The sequence below is a fragment of the Notolabrus celidotus genome, chromosome 7 (assembly GCF_009762535.1).
Source record: "Notolabrus celidotus isolate fNotCel1 chromosome 7, fNotCel1.pri, whole genome shotgun sequence".
In the NCBI taxonomy this organism is placed as follows: Eukaryota; Metazoa; Chordata; class Actinopteri; order Labriformes; family Labridae; genus Notolabrus; species Notolabrus celidotus.
The window spans coordinates 29,097,910-29,117,062 of NC_048278.1; the positions used below are offsets into that span (position 1 = coordinate 29,097,910).

General features: G+C 39.0%; 1 protein-coding gene and 1 long non-coding RNA gene across 2 annotated transcripts; one reads left to right on the forward strand and one right to left on the reverse strand.

The window, feature by feature from the left end:
* Window positions 1-421: 421 nt before the first annotated feature.
* On the reverse strand, window positions 422-4,225 carry LOC117816373. Its single transcript, XR_004631941.1, has 3 exons — window positions 4,184-4,225; window positions 776-820; window positions 422-677 (listed from the first exon to the last, which is right to left on the reverse strand). It is a non-coding gene; the product is annotated as an uncharacterized LOC117816373 (long non-coding RNA).
* A 6,426-nt stretch (window positions 4,226-10,651) lies between these two features.
* Window positions 10,652-18,870, forward strand: tlr3 (toll-like receptor 3). The gene is made up of 5 exons (XM_034688591.1): window positions 10,652-11,023; window positions 11,744-12,210; window positions 14,041-14,235; window positions 14,380-16,235; window positions 17,956-18,870. Exons 2-5 carry the CDS (start codon window positions 11,755-11,757, stop codon window positions 18,185-18,187), a joined length of 2,739 nt encoding a protein of 912 aa, XP_034544482.1. The 5' UTR covers window positions 10,652-11,023; window positions 11,744-11,754; the 3' UTR covers window positions 18,188-18,870.
* The last annotated feature ends 283 nt before the right edge of the window (window positions 18,871-19,153 follow it).

Consider the following 19,153-nt stretch of genomic DNA (forward strand, 5'->3'; position numbering starts at 1 on the left):
GGGTAAGACAGTCCCCTTCTTTGCCTTCCTGCTAATGGTCCAAGATGTATACGAACACCAGGTCTTAAACATGTTAGAATAGTGTTTGTAAAAAATGTTCTTGTCTTTCTGTTCTCTGCAACGCTGCAAAGAACACTACAGGATGTAAATGTTAAGTTTAACCCTTATTTGTGTTGGCCTAAATTGCAGCAAAATTGGTTAATGTAAGTTCAAATCTCCACTTTCTGCATCTTTACACATTACGCATATTAGTGTAAGCACAACATCATGGCAAAAACACAGCTGAGATAATAAATAGGCTGTAAGAATATGATTATTATTATATCAATATTTATTAATATAATAATTTGGGGTCAAGGTTTTACTTAAAAAATGGTGGCAAGCTTTTGTAGACTATAAATGAATAAATAAAATAAATAAATATAATAAATAAAAGACAGTGGGTTAGGAGGAGAGATGATTTGTTAAAACATTCAGCAATGTAAAGTAGGCTTTACCGAGCTGTAACCCTAATGAGGTTTTCCTTGTGTCTGCCACATTTCCAGCGGCACACCTCACACTGAATTGTCTCTCGTTGCATTTTACTTGAGCTGCACTGCAGAGAGTTAACAGCATAGTAGTAGATCCATGCTGCTGATTCCAGGTCAGTATTGATGTCCTGTCACCCCTGGGGACCACTTATAGTGAGAAGAGACCTGAGTCAGCACTTACTGAGCACTAGCCAGTGATGAGACGCGCATACCATCAGCTAATGCTCAAATGAAAAAAAAATTACCATGGATATGTTGATGAATGTGCAACAGTTGATGGTGGGTGTTCACTGGGGATAAGATGAGAAATTACATTATTGTCAGTATGAAGTTTTTTTTTCTGTCACAAGGGCTTTATTAAAAACAATGAGGCAAAATCATTATCACTGCTACATCTGTCCCTGGGAAATGAATGACTGCTTATTCTGCCATCTCTAACAAATCAGTCATCTTCCTGGCAGTGTGACACATACCAGAGTCACCCAAGAATTGTGTGCTCATGTCCTTGAGAATTGAGAAATATTCATGTTCTGTATGCTCCCCAGCAGGTGGCTGAAATCAAAATTACCCTCCTCCCTCCTTCCTCCACCTCAGGTGTAATAACCAGTGTGGTCTTGAAAGAGCAGTATGTCTGAGGCAGACACCAGTAGCAGAGCTGGGCGTCTGACCTCCAAACAACATTGGTCAGCAATCTGGGGAGGGGGAGATATACTGCAGTGTCTTTTTTTTCTTCTGCAGAGGACAGAGAGAACATGCTACTACATTGCTGCTGAATGCTGCCAGTCTGTCTGCAGCACTCCTTGTATGTACATCACCCTTTTCTCCCTTCAGTGTCTAAAATATCTTCATCACACTTACTCTATTTTTCCGGTTTCAGCTTCACTGGCCCCATGTGAAGATAAAACGGAGGGATTTACCCCCGCCTTTGCTGAAAATGTTAGCACAAAGTCAAGCTAACAAAGACTTCAATTACTTCTACTGTCTGCTTTGTTTTGGCGATAATTGCTCCAGCCTTTGTTTTGCTCACTTAAGCTGCACATGTATAGTAGATGCTCATAACACCAGACAATGCACTGTTGTCAGACTAACTAATTACTCTATGGACCACTGACTGTAGTGAAGTCAAAGTACCCTTCACAACAAAAGCTGACATCTATTGTAATGTCATATGGAGCAAGGCTGCGCAGTGCAGATCAGCTGATGGAGGTGTCTTTTCATGGCCACCCTTTCTGCTAGCTAACACAGAGGATTAGCTTACCAATAAAGTGGCAGAGAACCCTCTGGTCGTTAAAGTCTACAGCAAAGCATATTCTTGTGGTGGTCTGAAGCTGACACTCGCGGTTATGGAAAGGTTACTGACTGGTTAGTTTTTCATTGGGTTTCTCTCCCTGTTCCTCCTCTACTCTGGTTATCTGGTGAATAGAGCACAGCAGGAGCTACGTTTGTCAACAGATTATTTGATCAAAACCTATTTTTTATGAAAATAAACACATGGACATTAATCTGTATGATGAGATCTAACTTCTATGACAGAAGTTTGAGAAAAATGTATTTGACATGTATTTTAATTTTAAAGTATGACCCATGTCCCATCTGTCAACATGGAAGAAGCAGGCCTGTACTGACCTATTCTTCAATAGGGGGAGCTCCATGTGATTTGTCCAAGCGGCAACATCCGGTCTAAAAATATGAGTCCTATGTGAAAGTGCTAAAAACTGCAGTTCATGGAGGATCCGCTTGAGGCTGGCTCAAGAAGTACCGGAAACCACATACACACCAATTAAAAAAAGGAACACTGTAGCTGTTGGCTAGGAGGCTCAAACCCCGCCTCTTTACGTCACAATCGCTCGACAGCAGCACTATGGCTGCCACCGCCGATTTGCCTCAAAACAGCACTTCAGAAACAGATGGGTGACGTCACGGATACTACATCCATATTTTATACAGTCTATGGTTTTGTCTTCACTTTTAGGGAACTGCTGTGTCTTCCATCTTTTTCAATGCATTCTAAGCCACAGACTCTCTCCATTCGCCGCTTAAAGAATTCTAATCAATTACTAATTACTAATTGCCATGCTGTGTTTAATGATTAATTCTGATTGGTTAAAACCCCATTACAACGACAAATAGTTCTGAATAGCAAGAGTGACGCCAGGGACAAACACACATTACACACCTTATATCAAATCGTTGGAAAAGAGTCTGGCACTTTCATGCAGCTCATTACTTCACCTCTTCCGGTTGACAATGTGACAAAACCGTTACATTCCAAAGCCTCAGTAAACAGAAAGCAGGTTGGTTTGTTCTGTTACTCTCAATTTATTTGGGTAGCACAAAACTTGAGATTTGTAGTTAATGGCTGACCAGTCTCCAGCAGAGAAAGGAAGACAAGAGGAGGGAAAAAATGCAGACACTAGTGAGGGATGTTAAAACACAGAATGAGCTGAGTGAAAGAGATGGTGATGAAGAAAATTAAGGAACAGACACAAAGTAACCACAAACTAAAACACAGTTTGAGCTTTGGCAGTGTTATAGGACTGCTGTTACTTTCCGCATCTGTAAAGACGGCAAACGGAAAAGTACTGATGTATTGACTTTACCATGAATACAGGCAATAGGCAGGCTAATAATAACACTGTTTCCATGGAAGCACTATAAAACGTTGAATCTGAGGGATCTTTTCTTAGCTGCACAAATAAATAATTTTAAAATCAATCAAATCATCTTTTAAAAGGGTTTATATCTTTGGTTGGTAGCTGGGTAATTGCATGATAATGTATAGTGAGCACAGGTGACCCCTCAGCTTTGTGTCAGGAGTCTTGTCTCACTCTGTTGGGGTTCTATCTAGCATAACCACTGCTCACTATACATTATCCCTTATGTAATATTATCTTAACCCCAAAGCGGATGTACGTTTTTGCACACGCAGGTGACTCTATCTCCTATGCAACTTGGTTTTTGGCTAATCAGGCCTCGGCCAAATTAGAGCCTGTGGTTGCTACATTGCAGATTTCTATCATCAAACCTAAGCTCAAAACTAAATGTTTACTAATCTCCTTGTCACCAAAGAGTTTCCAGGCTCCTACCCAACATCCAAACTCCTGATGTTGTGAAATCTAAATTGCTGGATGTTAAAGATACTTGAGACTCTGACTGGAGGACAGATAGACATTTTAATGCCATCTGAATTAGACAACAAAGAATTAGATTGTACTAGAGGCAAATCAGTTTATCTATGCAAGTAGAAAGAACATTTAACAAACTTAGATAATGTTTATGATAATGTCTTCTCTCTAATGTTAAAACCTCTACACTGTGTGAGTTTCATAACAGGCAATGAATTCCTCCTTCACAGTTGTTACCACATAAGAAGGTGACGGTCTGCCCTTCAATTGAGGTAGCAGCATTCTATTTTATTTGTCAGACTACATCGCAAAAACAACCACATTACTGCTGCTTCTGCTCACATTTACACATATTGAAAATATATGTTATAAATATATGGATACACAGTTTTCTTAGGAATATATTTGTGCACAGAGCATCCAAACACATTGATAATGGCCGTACAGGGTGAGTGAATGTACAGCATTACATAACATAGGTCATCCTCCACCATGCACTGCAGTGAAGAGCAAAGAGAGCAAACTCACCTTTCATTTCCAGTCATTCCAACGCTCCAGAGATTCAATCTGCAAATGAGACAGAGGGGATTATTTATCCCAGTCGGAGTGATGAAGAATGTAGCTCACACACTCCCATTAATGGAGCCGCTGCCACCCTTCAGTTATCCCTTTTGCATGAGAGAATTCAATCACACGTACGCATGACATGAACTAGCCACTCTCAGGCTAAATGAAACATGTACAGGGAAGCCTGGCACTCAGTCCACAGCACAGTGGGGGAGTTCCACATTAGTTTTAATCCCACAATTCATTGCCAAGTTGTTTCCCCCCTAAAGTATCAGATTTTTACCTTTACCTGCCAGCTATCAAGTCTCTTTGCCTCCTTTTTATTGACAATGCTCTTCATGATTCAGCCAATACTACAACAGAATTGTGCTGCAACAATTCCCTGCTGCATTACTCACTCAAGCCCTTTCTATTATTTGCCCTATGTTTATTTTATTGTGGTGTATCCCTCAGAAAACTCTCATATCAAATGTTTGCTTATCAAATTAGTAATCTGACCCCAACTACAGCAAGAACAGTGTTAGCTTTCTCCACTTTATACAGGTCTTTGGAAATATACAGCCATTGGCACAAAGCCTGATAAGCTGCCTCGGCTTACTACTAGGCTAAACCAATCAGATGGCTTCAGGTCTATCCCAGGAAAGACCTGCTCCATTAATCTGAGGGAGGGATAGACAGGGAAACAGGCAGAGAAGAAAGGTGTCAATATGGTGTTGTCTATAAGGCTGTGGAGGATGTGGGGTTTTTGTTTTAGCACATTTTTCCCCTTGGGGCAATGCAATATTTCCTGCTTTGCATACTCTAAAATTACCAACTTGCAAGGTCACAAAGTCAGGGTCCTTGCTCCATAAATCTCCATGTAATCAATATTTTAGTGTAGAGAATGTGCAACAGAGATAGAAAAACATGGCTAAGCTGAAATGCTATGTCAAAAAGGAGGTACAGTGCATTACTGTTGGTTAGAAAGGTGCATGTAAGGGTATCACAGATATTTGAATACAACCCAATTTGACCATGGACATGTATTTAACAAGAAGAAGAGTCCACAGCCATGCTACTTTGTGCTCAGACTGATTGACATCAAGGTGAAAAGTGGCCAATGGCATGTCACTTTATATGCCAGTGGATCAGCAGAATACATGACCAACAGTATGCCACTAGGGGGCCAGCGCCATGTGTCGGCCCACTCAGTTGTATGCTAAGAGTATGTCGCTATCATAGACAGTATAAAATATAAACGTAGTATCCGTGACGTCACCCATCTGTTTTTGAAGCGCTGTTTTGAGGCCAATCGGCGGCGGCATCCATATTGCTGCTGTCGAGCGATTGTGACGTAAAGAGGCGGGCTTTGAGCCTCCTAGCCAACAGCTACAGTGTTCCCACCTGTCAATCAAGTCAGCTGTGCCTCTCATTGGAAGACTTGCAATCGCAATATCTTTGAAATTGCCGCTTAAAAATCACCCCCCGTACAGTGTGAGCCGATCAAGAAATGAGCTATCCAGGCTACACTTGTCTTTTGTACCAGTCTGTAAACATGTTTATTTCTGCTGTAAAGATTGTCTTTTATGAATTGGTGTGTATGTGGTTTACGGTACTTCCAGAGCCAGCCTCAAGCGGATCCTCGATGAACTGCAGTTTTTTGCACTTCCGCATTTGACTCATATTTTTAGGCCGCAGTTTGCCTCTTGGCTGCTACACATTTTTTATCTTATTTACAGCATGACGAGGGAAAAACAGTGTATATGATCCTCTCATCTGTTTTTAAAGTATGGCTGTTTAGTACCTCCATGATGACATCATGCTCAATCTGTTATTGATCACTCCATCTGGCTAACAGGCTAGCCACAGACTTAGGCTAAATTACTTTCTCGTCATCACATAGATACCAAACAACTGTTCTTTCAGTTGCATGACTATGCTGTTCTCTCATTGTCAATAAAGACAAAAAACTTTGGGATACACTGGCTGCATACCACTGATGGAACTAGCACATGCAGCTGGCCTTGTAATGGCAAAATGTTGGCCATGCCACATGCCGGTGAACTACCGGCATATGCCACTGAGCTTATATTGCATCAGGATATTGCATGGCATGCCACCCTTATATAGGATGACATACCATTGGCAACTTTTCATTCGGACAGTTACCAGGTGTATTGTCTACATGTTCATTAATTTAGTTGCAAGCTAAACGTTGTTGCTAAGGACTAGTCACATAGAACGACATTATGTATATTTTTTGATTTGCCTGTACATATGGTCACAGCCAACTGAAATGTTTTTGTTTTGTCTTATTGATGGCACTGGATTCAGGATCAGCAAGCTAAAGAGATAAGAAAATGCCATTTAAGATACACATGTTAGAACAAATTTGTTGGAAATCAATCCAACATTTCTAAGTTAGTAAAAATATATACATGAATTTCAAACTATGGTGACACCCAAGGGAAAACCAGGGCATGGAAGCATCTTTGGACCTTTCATTTATGTTGCAAATTTTATGCAAAACTATCCAATGGCTGTCAAGTTATTTCCCTTTGAACCACAGATATCATACTCATGGTTGCACCAGAGAAATGCTCAAAAGATCTCTAAAGTTATTAAAGTTTCACTCTGGGACCATTAGATATGTGCACAAAAGTTTACTACACAATTTAGTATTTAATATAAAAGTCTGGAACAAAGTTATCGAGGCAGAACAGTTGCATGTCTTGAAAGCTTTCTTGATCCGGTTCATTATTTGTAAATTTCCTGACAAGTCTTAATGACTGTATCTTTTTTTTTTTTTAATAGAACAGACAGCTAACCAAAGTTCACCAAGGATTGAGGTATATCATTCATTAAATCAGCACTTGGACACAGTACAACTTTGAACATTGCAAGTTCTGCCTTGGACTTGGGAGTGACGGGACATGTGATCTGCTATGTGACAGCTGATGTCAGGCTCATTAACACTGTGGTTCAAAGTGGTCATCACTTTGATATGATGAAAGATCTGATGTGACACTGAAGATTTAAAGCCAGAGAGATGCTCTGTGGGTGAACTGTCAACAGTATATCAAAGCAATTTTCAAGAAAAGACTTTATGACGTTTGAAGTGATTGGCCTTTGACTAAAAGACTTTTGACTTGAAAGGAAACTCATCTATTTGTGATGATAATTATGAAATATGAAACATTTTCCCATCAACTTTTCTCTGCTTTCAGAAATGAAGCAGTTTGATCAACTGTAGTTCCAACTTGGGACAAATTCAGCACCAGCAGCAGGTTCTTTTTTATGTTTAAGTAACTGCTGACTTTTGAAAATAGGTTTGTATTTCATGAGCTGGCGTTTGCACTGTCTTTGTGATGCACTTACTTATAGCCAAAAGCTTGAAGTGATATACTTTTGGATAAATTAGCTTAATCTGATATACTTGCACTGAAATATATACTTGGGGGAAGGTGAGTTCTACTGAAGTGTCACTCTTTTATTAAAAAACACAACTCATCACTGTGAAGAAGAAAAAACTGTCCTCATTCTTCACTATACTCCCATATGGTCGCAGATATAGATCTCCATACTGCTGAAGAGCCCGGTTTGGCAGGAGCTTTGTCTTGTCTGCCATAGCTCTACTAAACAAAATGCCCCAGTAATGTGCCCAGTGTGCTTATATGTGTCCTCTGTACATATGTGTGTCCTGTGTGTATATATGTGGGATGATATGCACCATTATTGCTTATTATTTATGTATTATGAATGTATTCTTGTACAGACCGTGACAACAAAAATAATTGGACCAGCTTAATTGAATTGTTTCAGTTGGTAACATAAGGGCTCTGATTTGGGGGAAGCTGCAGCTACAGTATATAAACAGAATCAGAGAAAGATCTGTTTTATGTTTCAGAAACAAAGCTTGTTAGCTCGAAATCTACTACTGCTTGGTTGCTGACTGACTAAATAATAATATCGTACTGCCCTCTAGTGGTTGTTTGAAAGAACCCTCTATTTCAGCTTAGCTTACTCCGGTTTCACATGTCTCCTATTTTGAATTAGGTTGGTCAAGTATTGGGATGTGGTACAAGTATAAAGGGTTTAACATCGTATTGTGAGTTCAAAGATTGAATTAACTTTTATTCAAGGAGTAGGTGAATGTATGACACCCACAGAACTAATGTGAACTTGCAAACACAAGAAAGGCCAATTTTACCGGTCAAAGAAGTCCCTGAAAAAACTGCAACTCATTCAGAACACTGCTGCCAGAGTTTTAACAAAGAAAAAGAAAACGATCACACCCCTCTTTGTAAAACTCTGCACTGGTTACCTGTTACTTTTAGAATAGATTTTAAAGTTATTTTAGTCGTTTTTAAAGCTCTTACTGTAACAGCCTTGCTCCTCCATACATCACTGATCTCCTGTCATTTTTTGTTCCACCACGATCACTTAGGTCCTTGGATGCTTCCCTTTTGAATGTTACTTGTGTGTCCCCAGAGAGCTTTCTGTTTTATGCAGCAAAGCTGTGGAACTCTGCCTCTGGACATTAAAACGGCAAGCTCCATGGATGTTTTTAAAAGTAAACTTAAGACTAACCTTTTTAATCTGGCTTTTAACTTGGAGTAATTTACTTTTAGCCCTGGACTGCATTAATTACTATTATGACCATTGTTTTGGCATCATTGTATTTATTTCTATTTTTATTCTAGCTTATTATGTTTTATTTATTAAATATAATCATTTTTTTCTGGTATTTACTTTTTTGTATTTTAATTGATTTAATTTAATTTGTATTTTTTAAGTGTTTCTTATCACAATCTATCTTGTTTTACGTAAAAGCCTTGTATCTGCAGTATCTGTTGCTGTGATTTTCTGTCTCTGTTTTTTCTGTGAAGCCATTTGGGCTGCATGCTTGAATGTATGAAAGGTGCTATATAAATAAAAATGAGTTGAGCTGAGTTTAAAGACTGTGAAGGTAGCCCCCAGATTTATTTTCTTTTCCACTTCACTATTTGTGGTATAAATAATAGTATTTATGCTCTGCAGACCTGAGTGTGGTGTATAAAAGTTCTACATTCTTTTGTGTAGAATGATTTCCCCAGTCCCGGTCTATGAATGTTTTTTTTTTTCAATCTTGACATTTGCAGACAGCATTTTAGGGAACCACATAGTAGCCTACCACAGGTAAGAGAAACTCTCACTTCTATATACCACAGAAACATTATTAAGCTATTTTAGTTCAATGCTCATTTTCTTATGTAAGCAGAGGGGACATTCCTGTTCCACTTTGATGGTCAAACTTTAGAAAGCACAAATGAAGAGACAGAAGAGAAGTTATAAGGTTACAGAAGACTGAATAGTGAGAAAACAACTACCCAAAAAAATAAAAAATACAAAAAGTTGTAACACTATAGCTAGTTTATAACACAAAAAAAAGCTGAAATTAAGCTATCCTTTTCTCTATCACACTATTTTGCCTATCTACTCGTAGCTTTACGGTAATATGCCATACATACAGCTACGAGTAGGGGTTTTCGTTGAGTTCATTCACCACCACGACTGTGAGCACCATTATTGGTTTTCAGTGAAAGCTAACAAATGAATCAAATTGGTGTATTGGCATTAAAACGGCGAGCTCTCTGGGTGTTTTTAAAAGTAAACTTAACTTACCTTTTAATCTAGCTCTAGTAATTTATTTTTAGCCCTGGACTGCATTATTATTACTATCTTTATAATTTTAATTAATATTTTAATACTTGCTTTAACATTTATTTATCTTATTTAATTATTTATTCATCTATTTATTTTTTGTATTTACCTGATCTTGTTAAAACTACCTTATTTTTAACTTTTCTTTCCACTATTACTTATTTTATTAAAATTACTGTATTGATTTTATTTTATTTTTAAGTATTTTAATTTATAATCATGCCTTTTTAAAATGTTTGGCCCTGGACTGCATTATTATTATTATCTTTATCATTTTAATTAATATTTTAATCATTGCTTTAACATTTATTTATCTTATTTAATTATTTATTTATCTATTTATTTATTGTAGGCTATTCATCTGATCTTGTGAAAACTGCCTTATTTTTAACTTTTCTTTCCACTATTACTTATTCTATTAAATTTACTGTATTGATTTTATTTTATTTTTAAGTATTTTATTTATAATCATGCCTTTTATAATTTTACCATTGCTGTTTTTTGTCTCTCTGTTACTCTGTGAAGCACTTTGGGCTGCATGTTTTTTATGTATGAAAGGTGCTATATAAATACAGTTGAGTTGAGTTTCCTTCCTTACAAACAAACAAACAAAAAAACACTACATTTACAACCTGGTAGTCGTTTGGGAGCACGCGCTGCGGCTTCAGGTTACCTGAGAGTGAACACGTGGCTGTCAGGTACATTACGGTACAGGACTCCTCTTCCGGCTGCAGCATGTCAGTGACACAATTTTGCAAATTCGCCTGTTTGCACTCCGCCCACAATATCCAGTGATATCTGCTGACATGTTTATACAACAGGAACTTTGTACAACATAATCCCTCACTTTCTGGTCTCTTTGTGATCCTACTAAAACTACCACCAGATTAATATCATTCCAACTTCCCAAATGTTTTCTTGCTCTTCTTGCATTAAACAGTTAATTTTCTAAACACGTGAAGAAGTGAAACCGGAGCTGTCAGTGTCTCACTTCCGTGTTTTCTGTTTGGTTCGTGCAGAGCCTGTAACTTAACAAACTTCCAGAGAGTCTGCGTTCGTGGAGAATTAACTATTGGAAACATATTTCTAAAGAAGTACAGTCAGCACAGACACAATCAGGTAAGAAGTGCTACATTGTATGCAAACTATCAGCTCTTCCTAAAGTGGAATCTCTAATTCTCAGTGCTCTGGCCTACTTTATTCAAATGCTTAATATCCAAATAAGCATACGTTCAAAGTTATACACTTAGAGCAGTCATTTCTGTAGACAGCTCTTTTTAATTCATTCTGTCATTGAACAGAAAGATAACTTGTCACTATTGAAGAGCACAATGTAGCACATGTACACATCTTAAAGCTGCATGTATCAATACTTTCCTGCAAACTCTTGAACAAATGACCAAGTCTGAAATGTAAGATGTTACTCAGTTATACATTTGCTGATTTTTTTTTTAACCTAACCTGACTTATTTTATGAGGCCTTTTGGCATCTTTCAAGTATTAGCGAGCTGATTTTTTTAATCTCTGATGCACCGGCTGTATGCCAACTGTCCAGAACCAAGAGTAATCTGACAAAGTTAGCGAATGCTTTAGAAGTTTTGTGGACCTCAAAACAGAGCTAAGAAGAGAGAACTTAACACGAGGGCAGGGCAAAGTATTTTTCCTATCATAGCTTGGTTCATGGCACATAAGTATTCAGGGGACTGCTGGCTAACATGTCTCACAAATTAGTCTCATATTATGATGATGAATCAGTCTGATCCTTGTTGTACTGCCCCAAGTAGTCCAAAAAGATCCATTTGTCTAAGGCTTATAAAAGTTTCCTCTCATTGTTAACAGGTTTTTCAACAATGTGTGCCCCTCCTCGTTCTCTTCTCCTTCGGGCGGTGATCATTTTGTGTTATGCCATGACGGGGCTGCACAGTAACATGACCCCTCATGGGAAGACCTGCCAAGTGGTAGACGGCAGAGCGGACTGCAGCCGCCTCCGCCTCAGTGCGATCCCTGCAGACCTTCCCAGGAACATCAACAGCCTGGATATGTCCCACAACATATTGGCAAAGCTCCCCCCTGAGTCCCTGACCCCATACAGAGGCCTCCTGCGCCTTGATGTCAGTTACAACAGCATCACAACGCTGGACAAGGGTTTGTGCCAGACACTTCCTCTGCTGCAGACACTGAACATGAGACACAACGAATTGCATTTGCTGAGGAAAGAGGATCTGAGCCACTGCAGCAATCTAACTCAGCTGAATATTGCTAGTAACCGACTGAAACTACGAGAAGAGCCGTTCTCTGCACTACAGGTACAGATGACAATCACAGACAGTGATGAGATGGATCAGCAATAGCTGCATGACAAGAGCAGAAATTGCAGATTATTGATGATAAAGTTGAAGTTCACTTTATTAATTGGCACTATTTGATTGACAAACAGTTAAAGTGTTTTTACTTCAAATTAAATTGAAAAATGTGTTTTGACATTGTCTTATAAATATGCAAGGTCATTGTTCAGCATTAATAGTGCTTTCCCAGATGTGTAAGCTACCCATGACACTAATACATCCCCATACTATCACATAATTAGGCTGTCGAACTGTGGGCTAATAATGATCCCTCTTCCCCCTTTTAGACCAGGGGAAGTGGGATCTATGATTTCCAGTTCATTTAAAATGAGGTCGGGACCAGAGAAGTTGCTGGTGTTTCTGGATCATGTTTATAGTCACCTCATTAACCTTTGACCTACATTTGTCGATGCAGCTAAAAACTGTTTTCGTAGACAATGGTTTTTGGCAGTGATTTCCACTACAGAGTCATGTCAGTTTTTAATGGAGGGCCGCCTGAGGGCCTGAAGATCACGACCATTTAGCCCCTTTTGTACAGAGATTCCTTCAGATTCTCAACATCTTGTAATCCTGTAATGACAAAATCCCGCAATTCTTTGCAATTTTACACCAAGAACATCATTCTAAAATTGAACTATTTGCTCACAGTCTCTCCCAGAGTGGTGAGCATCTTCCCATCTTTGCTCCTGAGAGACTCAGCCTCTTTTATAACCAGTCATGTTACTAACCTGTTGCAAATTAACCTAACTAGTTAGGATCATGGCAGCCCTATTCAATTAGCGGCCCGTGGGACAAATGCGGACCGAAAGCAACCCTTGAGTGATTGTGAATTGGGTCCGGCAAGAAAAACATCTTTAACTAACACTGAAAAGTTCTTACAAAAATTCCAACATTATTATATTTTATTGACACCTAGCAACTAACCCATAATGCATGCATGTGTTGTTGAGGAGGCGCGTTTGAAAAGTTAACATTGGCAGTTCTGTCCAGGGGAAAATAAAAAAATGTCCGGCCCAACTCATGTCCTTAGTCTTAAAATCCAGCCTGACCAAATATTTAATTGAATAGCCCTGATGGTTAGGATGCGTTCCTCTTTTTAAGCATTACACAACTTCAGTGTTTTAATGTCCCTGTTCTTAATTTTTTAGAAATGTGTTGCTGGCATCAAATTTAAAATGAACATATGTTTTGCATAAAACAGTTAAATATTTCAGTTTCAACATTTGATATGTTTCTTGCACTATTTTCAATTAACTATAGGGTTTAGATGATCTTCAAAACATTACAATCTCTTGTATCAACACAGAATCCCTACATTTTTGGAATTGTGGTCGTCTTTTTTTTTTTTTTTAACTTTATTTGTAGAAAATGTTCAACATTTTAGACAGACAGTGTGACATACAACATAAGGTACAACAATATAGAATAGACATCAGTTGTCATATCTGAATGTCAACACCCTTCCCCACTCACCACCCATTACAAGGCCATTCAACAATTACAAAAAATAAGAATAATAGTACACACATACATAAATAAATAACACAATAAAATAATTAGGGTAATAAATAAGTGGAAGAAAATAGTATTAAGGTACAATAGACATATTAGGTCAAATAAATAACAAAGAGTAAGTTAAGATTGCACATATCAGTCCTCCAACTCAGAGGAGAAATCTAGAGAATTTATATAGTTCAAAAAGGGATCCCAAGTGACATGAAATGATTTTACCGAGCCTTTTAATTGTGGTCATAATTTGTAATTTGTTTCCATTGTTTTCTTGATTCACAGAACCTGAAATATCTTGACGTTTCCTCAAACAACCTGCAGACAGCAGAGCTGGGCTCTCAGCCTCAGCTGCCCAGCCTGGTGAAACTCAGTTTGGCATTCAATGACTTCACCACTCTGAAGACCAATGACTTTTTCTACCTTGTCAACTCCTCCTCTCTAAAAGTCCTCAACCTGTCCTCCGTGTTTTTAAAAAAAGTAAGAAACTAACCTAGAAAGGGGAAATGAAACACTGTTGAGTTGGAATTGTAAGAAATTATGGAAGCACCTTACTCTCACTTATCTATTTTGTTTCCCTTTTTCGTCTTACTGATAAATCTCATTTCTGTGTTGTCGTTGCAGTTGGAGCCTGGCTGCTTTAAGCCCATTTCAGCCCTGCATACATTAATCATGGATGGGAGCAATATGGGGACTCTGGGGATCTCTAAACTCTGCTCAGAGCTCTCGGAAACAGCCATTGATGTTCTGTCTCTTCAGACGATGAAGCTCGTCACACTAACAAAAACAACCTTTCAAGGGCTGCAGAAAACAAATCTAACTTTTCTGGATGTTTCCCACAACGGCATGGGTACAATAGAAGGAGGCTCATTTCAGTGGCTGTCCAAACTTCAGACTCTCATTTTGGTGGAGAACAACCTCAAACACTTGACCAAAAGCACATTTCAAGGGCTGAAAAACTTGAAGAAACTCCAGTTGACAAAAGCTTTGGTGAAAAGTCACAAAACTAAATACCCGGTCATCGACGATTTTTCCTTCCAACCATTGAGCAACCTGGAGAGCTTGATTTTAAAGGATACAGCAATATCAGACATCAGTGAGCACATGTTTACAGGCTTAACAAGTCTTAAAGAACTCGATATGAGCTGGTCTAACTGTCCTTCTCTCAAAAACCTCAACAACGAGACCCTAGCTTCACTTGCAGAAACATCTCTCCGAAAGCTGAATCTGACAGCGACAGCAATTAATCTGATTGATCGTGGAAGCTTCTCTATGCTTAGCAACCTCACTGTTCTTCTTCTAGATTTTAATTTTATCAAGCAAACTCTCACTGGTGAAGAGTTTCAAGGCCTAGACCAAGTTCAAGAGATCCACTTGTACAACAACCACCAGAGAATCAGTCTAAGCCCCTCGTCATTTATTCATGTGCCCAGTCTTCGCGTCTTAACGTTAGGGAGAAGTCTCAGTACATCGGTCTCAAATCTACTTCCATCTCCGTTCAAACACCTGTCCAACCTGACCGTCCTGGATCTCAGCAACAACAATATAGCTAATGTTGAGGAGAACACATTTGAAGGGCTTGTGAACTTAAAGGTGCTGAAGCTGCAGCACAACAACTTAGCTCGTTTCTGGAAGAGTGCCAACCCAGGTGGTGCAGTGTTGTTTCTCAAAGGGTTACGAAGCTTGACGACTCTTCTGCTGGATAATACCGGCCTGGATGAAATCCCAATGAAGGCTCTGAGGGGATTGAGCAACCTCCGTGAACTAAGTCTTGCCTCCAATCTCCTTGACAGGATGAAGAACTCCATATTTGATGATCTGAGCTCGTTGCGAGTTTTGCATTTACAGAAGAACTTTATCACAGCTGTGAGGCCCGAAGTGTTCAAAACTCCTTTGAGTAACATAAGCCTTCTGAACATGGAGAAAAACCCTTTCGACTGCACTTGTGAGAGCATCCTGTGGTTTGTGAATTGGTTGAATAAGACGAATAGCAGCAGTGTGCTCGGCCCAACAGAGCAGTACATGTGCAACACTCCATTAGCTTTCTTTAACCATTCCGTCACACAGTTTGATGTACTTTCGTGCAAAGACATGACCCCATTTCAGGCAATGTACATACTGAGCAGCACCACAGTACTCATGCTGATTGTGACTGCTCTTGTGGTTCGCTTCCACGGTTGGAGGATTCAGTTTTATTGTAACATCCTGATCAATCGCACGTTAGGATTTAGCGATGCCTCAGCCGAAGAAGGCAGGGAGTTTGAATATGATGCCTACATCATACATTCAGAGGAAGACAGCAGCTGGGTGGAGAGGAGGATGGTCTTGCTGGAGAACGATAATTGCAAATTTTGTGTGGAGGATCGAGATTCGGTTCCTGGAGTGTCGCAGCTTGAATCAATTGTCAATAACATGAGAAGTTCTAGAAAGATCTTGTTTGTCGTCACTGAAAGCCTGCTCAGCGATCCCTGGTGTAGCAGGTAAATCCAACACCTACTGTTTCATTCATAAATTGTTATAGCTTCTACATCATATGCAGTAAGAAATAATGCGCGGTGAAGTGTTCGTTATAAGGAATGAATGGACAACATGATGGACTAACATGCAGGAAAAAATGGTTGCTTCGGCACAATCCATTCATCCCTGAAAATGAACACAATGCAGGATCATGCCCTATTTATACTTCAGCAGCTTGTGACTCAAAGAATAAGACCACTGTATTTTGTATTCATGAATTTGGCTTCTAAACCATACCCTTGACTCACTGCAAATATTTTCAGTTAGAAGGGGACTCGTCTGTGACGTGGCGAGCAGAGATAATGCCAGCCTGCAGTGCAACTAAAATAAGCTAAGATAAGATATTACTTTATTGATCCCCTGGGGGGGGATTCAGTTGTTACAGCAACCCAGACATAAGTACAATCAAGAAGAAGTTTCAATAAATAAAATAAAATAAGATAAGTAAAAATAAAAATAGATAAATAAAGCTAGAATACAATTTAGATATATACAATATTACAAATGGAATTTAGATTAAATAGCAGTAATTACAGGCAGTATTAAAAATGTTTCAGTGGTGACAGGTTGACATGGTGTGATTATTGTTAGTAATGACAGATTAAGCAATAAAAAAAGATAAATATGGGTATGTAATATTACCGTGAGTTGTAGTAAACAATAATAATGTAATATAACATAATATAATCTGGCAAAGATAATTATATAATATAATATATTATGCATTATAATGCCAGCAGCAGTCAAGAGAGTCAGTTCAGGATGAGATGATTGTGTGTGACAGACAATACAGGGATGGTATGGAACTGTTCATGGGGGAAGGGGGGGTGGGGGGTGTCAGTGGTCAGCGTGGTGCAGTCTGTGGCCTCCGTTACTGTCTGATGGCGGTGGGCACAAAGGAGTGCCTGAAGCGTTCAGTCTTGCACCGTGGTGGAATGACGCGTTGGCTGAACTCAACCAGCCTAGTTGTTGCAAAATCAACACCAACTTTTTAATGAGACTGGTGTCAAAATCATCTATTTGGGCTGTGTTGCAAAAGGCTGCTTGTATCTTTCTTTACTACATAAAACTGTGACATTAGACATCTTTTTGAGTCCTTAAAATCTTAGACTAACAAGACTTGAGTGTTTCCAATCTGTTGGGCTACATTATTTTTTTTTTTTAAGTTATATTTTTGGGCCTTTTTGCCTTTATTTTATTGGACAGCTGAAGAGAGACAGGAAATGTGGGGAGTAGAGAGAGGGGGAAGACATGCAGGAAATGGTCGGCCGGCCGGGAATCGAACCAGCGACCCCTGCGACGAGGACTGTAGCCTCTGTATGTGGGGCGCTTAGACTGTTGTTATGTTGGAATGGTAAAGAAAGGGTAAATAAATGCTGGTCATACTTCATGCCCCCCCCCAGACACTAAAAGACCACATTCTGGGTTTTTAAATAAAAGTCTTCCCTCCTTATTTCCTGGTTCTTTTTCGGCTACATAGCAGTCATCAAAGTGTTAGGAATTCACTGACAACCATCAGCCAGTCACAATCAAGTATTCAGCCATCACATGGCATGAAGCCTAGTGAAAATCTTGATGTGTAGTTCTGTTTGGTCATTTAACTATTTTGGTCCAGATATTCCAAACACAGTGTGTTCTGAAACATATCTCTCCCCTCTTCCCCCCCCCTCTCTCCTTACCCAGGTTCACAGCCCATCAAGCATTGCACCAGGTCATTGAAGACAGCAGGGACTCTGTGGTTCTGGTCTTCCTGCAGGACGTGCATGACTACAAGTTATCTCGCTCGCTCTTGCTTCGCAGGGGCATGCTGCGTTCATCCTGCGTCCTGGACTGGCCAGTCCATAAGGAGAGGGTGCCGGCCTTTCACCAGAAGCTCCTCATAGCATTAGGCATGACTAATCGGCTGCAGGAGTGACTGGATCCTATCTATAAGATAGGGTATTATCTTTTTAATGATAATTACCTGTGTATATATTCAGTTTTAGCCATTGCCATTGTTTTTCCCTCTGTGTAAATACTGTATGTATAAATGTTGTCCATTAATGTGTATATTATACATGTAATTCTGCATGAAGTGTAGATTTTTGATTTGCAGCTACAAAATGATAGAAGGGATATCAGCACTATTAGCTTTGCAGCTTACATTTAAAAAAAGAATCTTACAAAAACAAATTAAAACAAAAAAAACCCTTCTTTTCTTAGAAATAAAAAACTCTCCAGACTATGTTTTAATGTTGTGTTATCTACTGACATCTAGTGGTTATCGTAAGAAACTACACAGATCTAATCAGTGGGACACTTAGTATAGACAGGCCTGATAATGCTTGGGGCAAGGAAGGCGGCACTAGAGCTTTACAAATAAGATAATGTTTTTATTCTTTATAACTTTAAGATGCTCTTTAAGGGGATATCTGCCTAAATCACTGAAATTAAAGAAGTTAATCCTTCTAGAATAGATATGTTGAGGTCCAAGAGCAATACAATGTCAGATAATAGTTTAGTCAGAATGTAAAGCTGTTTGTTCTGTTGGTGAAAGATCTGAGTGTGAATGTTTGTCTGTAAACCTATGGTAATAAAAAGACAAAGTAATAAACTACAGCATTTTCTATAATAATTCAAATCAAATGTTCTATTACTGATCTGACCATGCAATACTAAAGAAATTAATGCCATTCAGTTTCATAAAACATAACTATTTAAAAGTTAGAAACAAGATGGTCAGAAGAAGTCCTGTGTAAGCCAAACCAAGAACATATTGTTCGTGTAAAGAAAAGTATTACCCAGAGCTCTGCCACTCTTAACCTAGCCAGATCACAAAGGTCTGCACAGCTGAGATGTGATATCCTTCCTCTGGCACTGGAAATAGGTCGCTTCCAATCTG